A 15,704-nucleotide genomic window follows, 5' to 3' on the forward strand; every position below is an offset into this window, starting at 1 on the left:
ACCGATACTTGCAATCCCCCATAACCCAAGCCTGACCCCAGATGTACAGCACCTTCCTTCTCAACTTGTGTAAATTTAATTTTAAACATTCACTTTAATAAAATTTGTATTATTTGTATTACAGTAGCCCCTTGAAGCTCCAGCTTCCAACATTCTAGGCACTCTACAGACACAGAAAGAGGCAGCTCCCGCCCTAAACAACTTACAGTCTAAGTAGACAAGACAGAAACAGGATGTATTATCATCTGTCAGAGAGCCTCAACAGGCAAATTAGTTTGTAAGTATCACACCAGTACTCCAGATGGTTAGATAAAACTCAAAGTCCCATTTTATTTATTCTTTCCTTGCCCATTTTGGAGATGAAGGGCCAGGACAACAGACAAACAAAACACATAAAAGGGCTATCAATATTAATAGCTAGAATAGCCAAGTCTAAGACAGTACTTACTAACTAGTCCCCCATCTCCTCTCTGACCTTTGTTCTCCTCTTAGCCAATATGCACCATTTTCTGTTACCTTAATGGGATAACCCACTGAACTGTAAGTCTCCATTTTCCCAATTGTGACCCTTGTGTCTCAGTGGTTCTTTGATTTGTGTTTCTGGGTCCAAATCTGTAAAATGACCCCTGAGGAAAGAAAGCCAACAAGCCAAACTCAGGCACCCTCTCCCCAAGGTACTTGATTGCCCTCTCACATCCCCATTCTTTACAGATAAGGAATTGAAGCACCGAGAAATTAAATTACTTGTACAAGATACAGAAGGTCTGTAGTTGAGCTGGAACTGGACCCAGATTTCCTGAGTCTCAGTCCAACCCTTAACCACAACCTCGTTCCTCTTCAAGGAAAAGGACCCAGGCGTAGTGCAGGGGTCTCAAACACGCGGCCCGGGGTCGCATGCGGCCCATGGAGTTATTTTCTGCAGCCCGCGAGCTCCCCCGCCCTCCCCCAGCATTTACCTAGAGCGGCTCCGGCCTGACGCGCACTGGGGGCAGGGCAGACTACCTGCCTGCCTGCCCTGCCCCCGCGCTGCTCTGGGAAGCGGACGGAACCTGGGGAAGGAGGGGGGCTTGGCCACGAATGGGGAACCGCCACCAATGGGAGCTGCTGGGGGCGGTGCCTGAAGCAACAGCCACACACCCCCCTGCACCCCTCCTTCCCCAGGTTCCATCTGCTTCTCAGAGCGGCGCGGGGGCAGGGCAGGCAGGCAACCTGCCCTGCCCCCGGTGCGCATCAGGCCGGAGCCCACCCCCCAAATCCCTCCTGCAGCCAAACCCCCTGCCCTGAGCCCCCTGCCTCACCCTTCACCCTGACCCCCCGCCATACCCTGCATCCCTCCTGCACCCCACACCCCAACTCCCTGCCCTGAGCCCCCGCCACACCCCTGGGGGCAGGGAGGGGACAGAGTTGGGGTGGGGATTTCAGGGAAGGGGTTGGAATGGGGGCAGGGAAGGGGTGGGAAGAGGCTGGGCAGGGGTGCTGCCTCATGGAAGGGGTGGAGTGGGGGCGGGACCAAGGGCGGCGTGGGGGAGGTGTCAGTAAATGCAGCCCTCGGGCCAATGTACTAGTCCTCATGTGGCCCTCGTGGTCATTTGAGTTTGAGACCCCTGGCCTAGTGCATGAAAGAAGGCCATCAGACAGAAAGATTTGTGTATTTTGCAGAAACCTTTTCATAAAGTCTATGTTTACTGTTTTAAAAAAAAATTGTCTTTTTGAAAGTGCTTTCATTCAGCATCCTTCGGTTTATTCCCTCAGGCTAACACCATTTGACAGAAAGGTTGCTTTCTTCCTGACTGCTCAATCAAAAGCAAATGGTTTTTAGAGAGTTGCAATGAGAGAACTTAAAAAAAAAAAAAAAAAAAAAAGGCTAGAACACTTAATACAGTCAGACCTAATTATTTCATGCTGAATTCTCCACAATGCATAAATGTCTGTGTATCAGACAGATTTTAATAAGCCTTCAAAAGCTGACACAGTATTTATCACTGATTTGTTAATTTAATTTTTTAAAATCAAAATGACTATTGCTTTTAGGGCTAGATTGGGGCCAGAGTCCTGTAGCGTAGTGAAGGGCTGCACCATTCCAGGAGGACAGATTGGAACGCGCCCTCCCAGGTGATCCCTGTATGCACAGGAAGAGTGAAAACTGCTCTATTCACATATCACCCCACCCCACCTCTCCCCACTCCACTCCACAGGCTGGTATAGAGGGGACAGAGCTATGAACTAGACTGTCCCCTGCTCCTTTTTGGAGGACTTGCTCTTTGGTCAGGGGAGGTTGTGAGAAGCAAGAAGTCCTAGGGTTCCCCACAGCACAGGAACTGCTACTGTGGGAAGCCTTTCCTTGCTGCATAGTTGGAACAGAAACTTCTTGCTTGATGGGAAGGCCAAGCTTTTTGGTATTCCTGCATGGCCAGGGAGGACATACTTGCTAAATAAAGCCTCAAAGGGCTTAAACGGAACACAGAAGTGAAATTCACAAGTAATTCAAGTGATTCAGTAGTAATACATAATGAGAATCCTTTGCTGATCTTTAGCATTTTATGTGGGGTTGTTAGCACTGTCTATTATTAAGGTTGCCTGAGACTTGCAATGATAAGACCTAGTTTTCAGTTGCTCTTCACTTTGCCAAACTTTAATTTTTTGGGCTGAAATGTGCTTTTTGTCATCCCGGTAAAATTTCACCCAAATCTGGCCAAGTGAGAAGTCCTTGGAAAATCACAGTTTGTACATGCTCAGGAAAGACTTGATGGTACTTTGCAGCTAAATTCCCCCAAACTTCCATCCACACTGGGCACAGTCCAGCTTGGGGCTAAGCAGGACTTTCCCTGCAATTGCAATTTAGGGATGCTGTGAGCCAGGGCCAGGCCCCAGAACCGACAGCAGGAAGCCTCTCTCCCCGGTGCTTTCAGTAAGGCCCAGGAAGCATGGAGAAGGAAGCTGCTTTATTTGAATGTGGAGAGGGCAATAGCTGGACGTGAGGAGAGTGGGGCAAGTAGAATCAGTGAGCCAGGGAGGGTGGGGGACTGGAGGCTGTGGTGGGGAGAGGAAACTGGGACTGGGAGTTAGAGTTAGAGTAGGGGGAGACTGGGACTGGCTGGGCAAGGCGACTGGGACTGGGAGTTAGGGAAGGTAACAGGGTGCATGACTGGGACTGCCTAAGTAAAGGAATTCCGACTAAGGTTATGTCTTCATTACCGGCCAGATCGGTGGGCAGCAATCGATCTACGAGCGCTCTCCCGTCGACTCCTGTAGTCCAGCTCGGCGAGATGCACAGGCAGAGTCAACGGGGGAGCGGCAGCGGAAGACACCACGGTAAGTCGATCTAAGTACATCGACTTCAGCTACGTTATTCACGTAGCTGAAGTTGCGTAACTTAGATCGATTCTTCCCCCTCCCCACCAATGTAGACCAGGCCTTAGAATCAGTGAGGCAGTGGAGAAGAAGTCAGGGGTTCTGTTAAAATAAATAGTATGTGATAATATAATTAGAGACTGTATCTTAATGCATACATACAAGGGAGTCAAATTAAGGTTGCAAAGGCCACCTTAATTCTGGCATTTCCTAATTTCTAAGTGTTTGACTTTTCAACCTTTTTCACATAGTGTGGGTAATATGTAGCTATACTGAGGGTTGATCCACGTACAAAATATACCATGTTGCGCAGGTTTTCCTGACTGCCTTTAAAAAAAATATATCTCCAATTACTCTTCTGCTGAAATCAGACAAGAAAATGAAAACCAACCAAAGAGTTGCACTACTCTTCTTACATCATTAATCTTTTATCTTTTTCAGAAGTCCACATACACAATGGATTTACCAGTGGAATTACTTTTGCTTCGTAAGAGTTATAAGGTGTTTGATCATAACTGCTGGAGTAAATTAAGCGGATTTCATGAGCAGCTAACTAAGAATGCTGATGCCACAAGGGAGTTTTGATATCCAAGAGATCACAATTTGATATGAATTCCAATGACACAGAGTGGGGTATAATGGATTTTGAACCATTTGTTATTTGTCATCTGTTTCATTTGATTAAAAATGTATGGTATTTATAGGGTTGGAAGGATTCCATTTAAATCATTAGTCGTCAGTAAATGTCAATTTCACCTGACACATAAAGCGAGGGGGAAAATGTCCACCGAAAGTAGTCAATGAGCGCAGCCTCCCTGACATCTATCACCTTCAAGGATCTGGTATCACAGGATCCTGTTGCCCTGCTGTCATGGCCCTGCTCACTCATTCACTGGCCGAGAATGAGGGGGGTCTGCTTACCATGGGCTGGAGCTGTTCAGCAGTGAGGTGGCTTCCCCTGTCCTTGTCATGTGCCTTATCGGGGGGGTTTGCTCCATTCAACCTGGAATGCAGCCTCCCGCCCACAAAAAGGCCTGAGATTTTTGTTTGTTTTAGCTTCAACCTCCTATCTGTGGAGGCTTTATGGGTAAAATTCTGTAAATTAGGCTTGTTACAAATAAATAAAACTTTAACTTTTTGAATCTCAACATCTACTGCCATTAAATAATTATTGCCTGCCCCCTTCATGCAACTGAGAAAATTAAAATGATTAAAAATAAAAATGTGCTTAAAATTCATATTATCCAACACAATTAGAAAATAATAAACATCATATTCCGCCATGCATAAGAGTATTTATCAGTCAGTAGGCTGGAAAAAGAATTGCTATGACTGATAAAAGATGTAAAAAGATCATCATTAAAAGGGCAAATGAGGGAATACTAAACTTTGTCAAAGGGATCATAACACCTCATCTGGGGGAAAAAAAATTTGAGTAGGCTGACAGTAAAAACACTTTACTAAATTGCTCTGTATTGTTCACTGAGAAACCATCTATGCTAAGATGCAGTGTGGTGGTTTATTCGGCAAAGTACTCAACAGTTAATGAGAAAAATAGTGTTAAAAACAACTGCACTCAAAGTCATTTTCTCCCTTTTAGCAACATATTACTTGAGAATAAAATGTATAACTGTTTTTACTCTAGAATGGATACTCTGCAACATTCAGTTCAGCATCAGTTTGTACTAGCTTCATCATATTTGCCATTTTGGCAGCAGACCATACGTGCAGAAACCCATTACTTGCCTCCCAGCTATTGTGGTGATGTTCAGTATTCCAAATACTATTAGCATACAAAGAATTCTCTTCCTGTTATGTAATTAGAACATAAGATTATTTTTTCCTATATGGGTAGCATAAAAATATAAGCTGAATAACCCATTGGTGTGCTTCTTTGGGGCTAGGGTGTTGATAGATGGTAACTCCTCTGCTTTAGTATGTTGTTCTTCAAAGATGTTAGTATATAGCAAAACCTTTTTTTTGCTACTAGTTCAAATTCTTCCCTAGATTAATTATAAATATATTACCATCTTTAGTGCAGGGAGAGCACACTCCAGCAATAGGATGATGAGGAAGGGCTGGGAAGAGAAAGGAAGGACTCTGTGTACCCTGGGAATCTCTTAGGTGTTGAAATTGTATATTTGGCTAAATATGTGAAAACGTTCTTGATGCAAATGATCTCTTCTTAAAATATGTGCTGAATTCATAAGTCAGTGTCAAATATTCGTTACAAGAACATGTGGGGGTGGGGGAGAGACAGTGATGAAGAGTATAAATCCCACATTAGAACGGAAAGCGTTAAGGAGCAGTTCTGGGCCCCTGTAACTCTGCACCCCCTCCTTTCCCCAAACCTGCAGAGCATGCTTCAGCTGGAGGAAGGACTTTAAAGGGAGCCAGACAACTCAGATGGGGGAACAGGTCAGATCTACCCTGAGTTCTCCAGACCAAAGCTGCCACAAAAGCCTCTGCGGGGAGGAAGGGACTACCAGATGACTCTAGCCAGGCTGAAGGTTCAGTTACCCTTTCCCCCACCCCCCTTTGCTATATTAAGTTGTGGAAGGGGTGGATAGTAGGAAGCAGTCCAAGGAGGCAGTCTTGAGGCACACCCTGATGCCTGACTTCGTTTGCCTCGCATAGGGCCCAGAATAAGAGCTCAGTGTAGTGGAAGGGTCCAGGCTTCTTTCTCAAACGCCCTTGTCATACAGGGATATAACCATCACTTCCACTCCTCCCAGAAGTAAGGAGAAGATGGAGACGCTGAAAGCCTCATGGGAAGGACCAGCCATCTGCAGGGGCCAGGAGATAAACTGAGGATCCTCTCTTGTCAGAAGGATGTGGGACCCTCTACAATTTGTTGAATGCTGCTGCCTCGAAAGGGGGTATGAGTTAAATTGGTGACCCTGCTGGAGGACTGAGTTGACACACAACCAAAAGGTAGGTCAGCCCAGTTCTGGAGGAGTTGCTGATAGGAAGCACCAGAGACTGGGAGGGGGAAATTGAGGGCCCAATGACTTAACTACCAAGTGATGCCACCGGTAAGCCCAGCTCCCGGCACTACATACATACATATATATACACAGACACAAATAGCATATTTCTGAAAATATTTATATATTGAAAATATTTTTAAATCACACACATATGCTATATTTCTGCCAACTTTTTAAATAAAATTTCCACTTTGGGCCAACAATTTTGAATGGGATTTTTAAGAGGTGGTGTTATGATTAGGGTGGTTTCCAAAGGAAGTAAGGGCTTGTCTACATTACCCGCTGGATCAACGGGCAGCGATCGATCCAGCGGGGGTCGATTTATCGCATCAGACACAATAAATCAATCGCCGAGCACTCTCCCGTCAACTCTGGTACGCAAGAGGTGCAGGCAGAGTTGAAGGGGGAGTGAAGACATCACGGTGAGTAGATTTAAGTACGTCAACTTCAGCTACGTTATTCATGAAGCTGAAGTTGCGTAACAGTGTAGACCAGAGCTAATAGAGCTAGGAAGATACACAAGGCTTGAAAAGACATTACAAGTCTGTGATACAAAATTATTTATAATCAGATGCTTTATTTTATCTTTTATTAGTTTGATGAGACTAGGTGCATCTTGCAAATTCCCATCTCAAACTGTGTCCAAAATTATCTACTCTTATTTTACTGCCTGGTGTACATATACTTATAATCTCTATCTATTGTATTAAGCCATAATGCTATTTTAAAGTACCAATTGTATCTGAGATGAGTGTTGAGGTCCTTTATGTTCCTTATATTTGGGAATGCATCCCTATTCAGGAGAGTCCTTGAGCAAACCCAATGTTGCTTAACCACTTAAGCAAGTGCTTTCCAGAATTGATGCCTTAGTCCTAATTTTCCACTATAAGTAACAAGCAGTTTTGTTTAGAACAATGTATCCTGCTCACAAAGGAAGCAGGAGATATTACTTCCACACAATCCAACTTATACACTTTACTAACAGAAATATTATACATGTGATTCATTTAACCAAAGTAAGTATTAAGACTTAGAAAGAGAAATAACAGAGAAAAAAAATTAAGTGTTTTGGATAGTTGGTGAATAGAAATACTCTCTAGCATATAAGCAGTGTGCTTATTACTCATGGCAGTGTTTACATATACGGGTTTACCGTGGTTTTTAAATCACTGACTGAATGTAACATGTGTCCATTGCATGATAAGCTATGTCACATCTAACTATATATTAAATTATTTCTTGGTGCCTTCTTCTGATATTAATGTATGCTAATGCCAGCAATCCACTGCTTGTAGAGAGAAATATATAATGAAAATATTTTCTTGTAACATTTCCCCTCCCCCGCCCCCCAAAAAAATACTACTGGTAAAATTATGCACTGGGCCAACAAATAATTTTTAAAAAGGAATCAGCTCCTCCAAATGGTCTTCCATTGATCAAAGGCTGGTCAAAAAATTTCCAACAAAACTGTCTCAGTGAAAAATTGAGTTTCCAACGAAATAACATTTTTCATTAAAAGAGTCTGCTTTCCGCAGAAAATTTTGCATTTTCATCTTATACACTTTGGCCAAAATTGCAAACTTTTCAGCCAAAAACATTTGGGTTTTGGCTGAAAATTTTCCGGTTCCAGTTTTTCCAAATCTATCCACAGGGGAAAAAAATTCCGATCAGCTCTGCATCAGTCACCATACAGTGGGCCGAATCCTGCTGTTAGTTACCTCCATGCAAATATTAGTGACAGCACAATGTGGTCCTGAGAAAGGTAATATTCATGAGTTTTGTTTATAGGCATAATCTTAATGCATAACACTGCACAGATGATGGACTAACTTTACTATGTGCTTTATTAGACTTGTTAATTTTATGAATCATGTCTGATAATTGTAATAATTTGAATACTCAAGATGAAGGAACCTGCTAATTACTTTACTGTGAATGTAATGTCAAATACCCATTTTCTGTTTTTTTTAATACATTAATGAAATACTAAGATTAATTACTCTCAGAATACTAAAGGATGAGAACTGCTAATTGCAAATAACCGAGAAAATGTATCTCTTGATTAATAAACCAAAGAGCTTTCAGCCTTTGACATAAAAATTTATACCCTCCAAGAAAAAACAAGGGCAAGGATATATAACATTAAACCAACACACAATTAACAACACTTTGTTTTAATTATCTTTGGGCACAATTAATGTTGGCCCTGCAGTTCATTTTTCTTCTTTGACTGCTCATTAGACTATTTATGTAGATTAATTCTTGAAGTATTGGCATTTGCTAATACATGGTTTTTTACAAGCTACTGCACAAAGCTGACACCAGTGAGGAAACCTATTAACTGACCTCCCAGAGACAGATCCTGTCTGTCCTTAATGTTATGTTTTTTTTCCTTCTAGGCAGTTTGCCATAATTGATAAAAGGTTATGACTTTATTGAATGATTTCTTATCAGCTGAAAGGACATAAAGGACTGCACAGTCATGCAGATTGACTGAAAACAAGGCCAAGGGAACTCAAATTATGCATATTTGGAAAAAGAAATTTACAAGGAACCTCAAGTCACTCAACATCAATGATACAATTAAGACTAAATAAGTGCTTTTGTTTATTTCAAGTTCTATAGACCTAGGTAAAATGCATACATATTATGAAGCAATTGTTCTATGTAGGATTAGTGAGAATTAACATTTAATATGTTCATTTCAGTGATATTTGTGTGGGTCTTTAAAGGGAAAATATATTTACAGACATAATTATAAAGACCTTGTATAATTTTAGGTGAGGCCTGTGCTTTGTACTTAGATCTGAACACACCTACCACTTTTTGTTTTATTTTTGTTTTACAAAATTTTCCAGGACACTAATATTGAACTTGATTTTTAATTGAATTGGAGTATAAATCAAGTGAGAATGTTATGTGGATTATGAAGCAGAAGGAGAATTTTCCTGTTTGCTTAAACAAGAAATCTATAGCCCCAGTGACTGACTCTTTAGTCCTTGTTTTTCTCAATCTCAGGCAAAACTCCTGCTGAGATCACTAGAAAGCATTTGTATACTGTACTACTGAACCACTGTATAAGAACCTGAACAGACTACAATGAATTGAGCACTGAATAAGAACTTCAGAATTTGATTCTATGTTGGTCCAGACCTTGGTTCCGAACCTTGAGGTTATTACATCATGCTTAAGTACATGCACATTGAACTCAGTGCACTTACTCAGGTACATTCTCCTTGGGGGGTTTGGTAAGGACTGTGAGGTTTTCAACAATAAGTACTCCAAATATTGCAACTTCAGCAGCAAACACCAGAGTGAAGGAATGCCATTTTTATGATGGTTATTAAATTATGTATGCGACACACGATTTAAAAAATTAACACTTGAAAAAAAGTCAGAATGACACAAGTTTTCTTATTGGATAGTGTCAACGGGTTTGATTGAGCCTATAGCTTGAACTGAATTAAAATTATTTATGAAGTACTTTTTAAGGATATATGATCCTTGACATTAGAGACAGTAGTTCCAAGATGGAACTTTTTGCTCATCCTTGATAAATGAATCATGATAAAAAAATACTGTTACATGAGTCTAAGTGAACTGAGAAAGACTGGATTTATACCACATTGATTCAGTACCACTATAAGAAGTGGTATATTTTATGTGTAAAGTTATTTTATTTCTTACCTCCAGAGCTTTCAATCGTTCTAATAGCAATTTTGTCTTTTCTTTCTCTTCTTCAGTACTGCTACTTTCACTTCTTGAATCTTCATCTACTGCAATATGAATGTGTTCCATAGTTTCTTTGCATTTTCTGTCCTCTTCTGACAGTTTTTCCTAAAAAGATTAAGAATTTTTTTCATTACACACAAGAGTAGATTAAATTAATTATGTAAGAGTAAATGCCTAGGAATCTCCTTTGAGAGACAATGTGGGTGAAGTAGTATCTTTTATTGGACCAACTTCTGTTGGTGAAAGAGACAGGCTTGCGACCTACAGAGAGCTCGTCTTCAGGTCTTCTCAAAAGCTACCTTTTCACAGAAGACCTGAAGAAAAGCTCTATGTAGCTCAAAAGCTTGTATCTTTCACCAAAAGAAGTTGGTCCAATAAAAGATATTAGCTCACCCACCTTGTCACTCTAATATTCTGGGACCAACACAGCTACAACAGCATTGCAAACAACATAGGAATTTCCTTTGCACATGCAAAAAAAGAACTTGTACCTTGTTTGTGATTACAGTACTCATGAAGATTCTGCTGAACGCATTATGGCCTCAGTCCTGCAAAAGGGTGTGCATGGGTGAACCTTTATACCCTACCTGAATTCCCAGTGAATTTAATGGGACTCTGTGCAGGTGTAAGAGTCTGTTTTTTTGCAGGCTAGAGACCTAGATTATCATTAACAAAACAACTTTTGCATTTTCTTTAAAAGTTGTTGCAACAAGAACTTGGCTTCCAATACAAGTGCTCTGCCACTGACATACAAAGACAGTTTACCTAGGGACAACCAACTTAATATATGGCATCCTTCTTCATCTAGCGCTTATTCATGAACTATCATTTAGTGGGCTCAGAATCTATTACTTGACTACTACTTGGATATTGATTTCAGCACAGGACATAAACTAATGTTTAGATAACCAAAGTAACAGGAAGTTTTCAAGTGTGTCTTTTGAAAATAAATGAGACTTAGGCTCCAAAGTGACATAGGCACTTTTAAAAAGTTTGCTCCTAATCCAGAAATTTTGCATTCAATTAACTTTACTTGATATGTGTGTTTTGGGGTTATAGCTTGTGATAGGCGGACTCATTTTTGCTTAATTTCAAGCCCCGCTGAACAGCATCATCATTATTTAGGGCTAGATTGCTGATTACTTCTAGCCTAGAGAAAGGGTTAACATGTAGCTGAGCAGCCCTAGGAGCAACGTAGGGAAGGAACTGTGCTTCAGTTCCTCTCCTGCTCTTCCACTCGGTTCCCGGGGAGTAGGAATTGGATACCGATCTTTACCACTAGCAGATTCCATGACCCTATCAACTTAATCTGCCCAACTGCATGGTGGAGGAAGGCAGATGTAACAGAATACTAGGAATGTGGCCCTGCTTCTCCAAATATATGTAGCAGAAATGTGGACAAGCCATGGAGGAGTATGCAGGGATGGGGGGGGGGGACTTTTCTCCCCATTGGGCCCCTCTGCAGCCATGTAGGCAAGACCACAATTGGCACTAATTGCTTGTTGAGAGTAAATAGTGTACTCTATGATGTAAAGAAGAAACAGAGGACAAGGACTATTACCTCAAGAAATTTAAAATCTAAGAGGCCCCCTAAGACTTCTCCACATGTATAACTTTACACACAAATTGAGATTACTGGGATTGTTCACATGTGTTAAATGTATATGTAACACCAGCAGACCCTGGTCGTTGGCGGGTGGGATCAAACCTGGGACCTCTGGATCTTAATGCATGAGCCTCGACTGCATGATCTAAAAGCCATATATATGACTATTAGCTAAGGCTGTAGTGCAGACTCATTAATCTCTCTTTCTAAGTGGTCTCAGTGCCCACCATGCCCAGGAGGTATGTGGGTTACATATGCATATGCAGAAGCATTTTGAGGATTAGCACCTAACCAGATGAATAAAATGAGGCACACATACATTTTACTAAAAAAAGAACAGGAGTACTTGTGCACCTTAGAGACTAACAAATTTATTAGAGCATAAGCTTTCGTGGGCTACAGCCCACTTCTTCGGATGCATATAGAAGTGGGCTGTAGTCCACGAAAGCTTATGCTCTAATAAATTTGTTAGTCTCTAAGGTGCCACAAGTACTCCTGTTCTTTTTGCGGATACAGACTAACACGGCTGCTACCCTGAAACCATACATTTTACTGAGAGTGGAAGTATCAGTGGGTGACTCAGAAATTTTATTGTGTTTAAATGTTGTTTTTGTTAAATGATTAAGGTTGGTGAGTTTCACAAGAGACCTGTAGAAAACACGAGTTTGAATGTTGAACTGTACTAACTCAGTATGTTATGGATCTCATTCTACAATTAGAGACAAGAGGATGGCAAAAATGAACTGAGAGAAACAAATCCAAAGGAAAATTATACTGAATGTGAGATATTGTGCAAAAGGAGCAAAGGAATAAGGAAAAACAGACACACACACAATGTTACTATTCATAAGACATTTATGGTGGACTCCACAAATCAATGTAGCCTCCTAAATTCTACTGAAATCAGTCACTGAAATCAATGGAAGTTAAGGTCCTAACTTCTATCTAGACACCTAAGTTGCTTTGTAGATTCCACCCTGAACACAGACAATAAAACATACATTGTCCCTACCCTGAAGAGCTTACGATTTAATTGTGTATATGAAGCGAAGAGTGGAAGTAACAATGGTGGGGATAGGAATGGGAAATGGGAAGAAAAGAAGGACAGCTATGAAAAGGTAACATGGGGATGGGTGACCTTACAAAAATCTAGATAGATATATTAAGTCACTTGGATATGTAATGTGCACTTCAGGATTGTTCTGATATACATCTGCATATATATGCACACTGTGGCAAGGCACCTTTTCGGTCTCACCAGCCTCAGCTGTTTTTAGCCTTGGCGAGACGGGCTTGGGGTAAAACAGTCCCTTTGGCTGCACAGGGGCAGTCCACTCCTTCTCTCAGTCAGTCTTTTAGGCTTGTTTTCCTCCCTTATGGAAGGGAATGCAGCCTCTACTCCTGGTGAGTATGTCAGAGAATGTAGAGATAGAGTGAGAAAGGCCAAAGGCCGTGTAGAGTTGGACCTAGCGAGGGGAATTAAAAGCAATAGTAAAAGATTTTACAGCCATATAAATAGGAAGAAAGCAGAGAAAGAAGAAGTGGGACCGCTGAAGACTATAGCCGGAGAGGAGATTAAAGATAATCTAGGCATGGCGCAATATCTCAATGAATATTTTGCATCGGTGTTTAATGAGGCCAATGAAGGTATTAGGGATACTAGCACTGTTACAGAGGGGCATACAGGATGGGGGATTACCGCATCCGAGGTAGAAACAAAACTTGAACGCCTTAATGGGACTAAGTCGGGAGGACCGGACGATCTTCACCCGAGAATATTGAAGGAATTGGCACGGGAAATAACAGGCCCATTAGCGATAATATTTAATGAATCTGTAAACTCAGGGGTGATCCCGTTAGACTGGAGAATAGCCAACATGGTTCCTATTTTCAAGAAAGGGAAAAAAAGTGATCCGGGTAACTACAGGCCTGTTAGTTTAACATCTGTAGTGTGCAAGGTGCTGGAGAAGATTCTGAAAGAGAAACTAGTTGAGGACCTAGAGGTTAATGGCAATTGCGATAAATTACAGCATGGTTTTACGAAGGGTAGATCGTGCCAAACGAATCTGATCTCCTTCTTTGAGAAAGTAACGGACTTATTAGATAAGGGAAATGCGGTAGACCTAATATACCTGGATTTCAGTAAAGCGTTTGATACTGTACCCCATGAGGAATTATTGGTTAAACTGGAAAACATGGGGATCGATATGAAAATCCAGAGGTGGATAAGGAATTGGTTAATGGGGAGAATGCAGCGGGTTGTATTAAAGGGTGAACTGTCAGGTTGGAGGGAGGTTACTAGTGGAGTGCCTCAAGGTTCGGTTTTGGGACCCATTTTATTTAATCTATTTATAACTGACTTCGGAACCGATTGCAAGAGTGGGCTGATAAAGTTTGCGGATGATACGAAGGTGGGAGGAGTTGCAAATTCGGAGGAGGATAGGGATATTCTGCAGGGAGACTTGAATGAGCTTGTGAATTGGAGTATCAGAAATAAGATGAAATTTAATAGTGAAAAGTGTAAGGTGATGCACTTGGGGATGACTAATAACAATTTTAGTTACAAGATGGGGACGTATTGGTTAGAAGTAATGGAAGAGGAGAAGGACCTAGGGGTCCTTGTAGACCGCAGGATGACTATGAGTCGACAATGTGACGTGGCGGTGAAAAAAGCCAATGCGGTCTTGGGATGTATTAGGCGAGGTATATCTAGTAGGGATAAGGAGGTCCTGCGTCCGTTATATAAGGCGCTGGTGAGACCTCATTTGGAGTACTGTGTGCAGTTCTGGTCTCCCATGTTTAAAAAAGATGAACTCAAACTGGAACGGGTGCAGAGAAGGGCAACCAGGATGATCAGAGGAATGGAAAACCTGTCGTATGAAAAGAGATTAGAGGAGCTTGGGTTGTTTAGTCTGACAAAACGAAGGCTGAGGGGGGATATGATTGCTATCTTTAAATATATCAGAGGGATAAATACAAGGGAGGGAGAGGAATTATTCCAGCTTAGTACTAATGTGGACACGAGAACAAATGGATATAAACTGGCCGTGGGGAAGTTCAGGCTTGAAATTAGACGAAGGTTTCTGACCGTCAGAGGGGTGAAATATTGGAACGGCCTTCCGAGGGAAACGGTGGGGGCGACGGACCTGTCTGGTTTTAAGATTAAGTTAGATAAGTTTATGGAGGGAATGGTTTAATGGTAAAACATAGTAGCCAAGGAAAACCAAGCAATGGTACGTAAATAGCATAATGGCCAACAAGGGTCAGGCTAGAGACTCTTGCCTACATGCTCGGGGTATTACTGATCGCCATATTTGGGGTCGGGAAGGAATTTTCCTCCAGGGTAGATTGGCTGAGCCTCTGGAGGTTTTTCGCCTTCCTCCGCAGCATGGGGCAGGGATCACTAGCAGGAGGGTCTCTGCCGATTGAAGTCACTAAAACACAGGATTGGGGACTTCAACGGCAGAGTCCAGGGAAGGGTCTTGTGGCCTGCAGCATGCAGGGGGTCAGACCAGATGATCATAATGGTCCCTTCTGACCTTAAAGTCTATGAGTCTATCTTGCTGCTCCTCGCCTACTGGCAGCTTGACTCCCCCCCTCAACAGGGGAAGGTTTAAAAAGGTCTCAGGCAGCCCTTAGTTGGAATCAGCTGATCCTAATTGTCCTCAGGTAACTCTCTCTCAGCTGATCCTGATTGGGAGGAGGGCCTTTTACCCTTCTGGGACTGTTTTCTACCCGCCCCACCCCTTGCAGCTGTCTGTCCTGAGTTTATTACAACACTTACAGGTATACAACATCACCGGCTCATTCACCTGCATGTCCACCAATGTTATATATGCCATCATATGCCAGCAATGCCCCTCTGCTATATACATTGGCCAAACTGGACAGTCACTACGCAAGAGGATAAATGGACACAAGTCAGATATCAGGAATGGCAATACACAAAAACCTGTAGGAGAACACTGCAATCTCCCTGGCCACACAATTGCAGATGTAAAGGTAGCCATCTTACAGCAAAAAAA

General features: G+C 42.0%; 1 protein-coding gene across 3 annotated transcripts in view; it reads right to left on the bottom strand.

Moving 5' to 3' along the window:
* The window catches only part of NCKAP5 (NCK associated protein 5), a 310,769-nt gene that overhangs the window by 173,827 nt on the left and 121,238 nt on the right, over nucleotides 1-15,704 (bottom strand). For all 3 annotated transcript variants that reach the window (XR_004647669.1, XR_004647668.1, XM_034785642.1), the window contains exon 4: nucleotides 10,029-10,178. Coding sequence is in view for 1 of the 3 variants with exons in the window: in XM_034785642.1 (XP_034641533.1) it covers nucleotides 10,029-10,178 (150 nt within the window). In the remaining 2 variants the exon portion in view is untranslated. The remainder of the gene's footprint in view (nucleotides 1-10,028; nucleotides 10,179-15,704) is intronic.

Source organism: Trachemys scripta, chromosome 11 (genome assembly GCF_013100865.1).
Source record: "Trachemys scripta elegans isolate TJP31775 chromosome 11, CAS_Tse_1.0, whole genome shotgun sequence".
Lineage (NCBI taxonomy): Eukaryota > Metazoa > Chordata > Testudines > Emydidae > Trachemys > Trachemys scripta.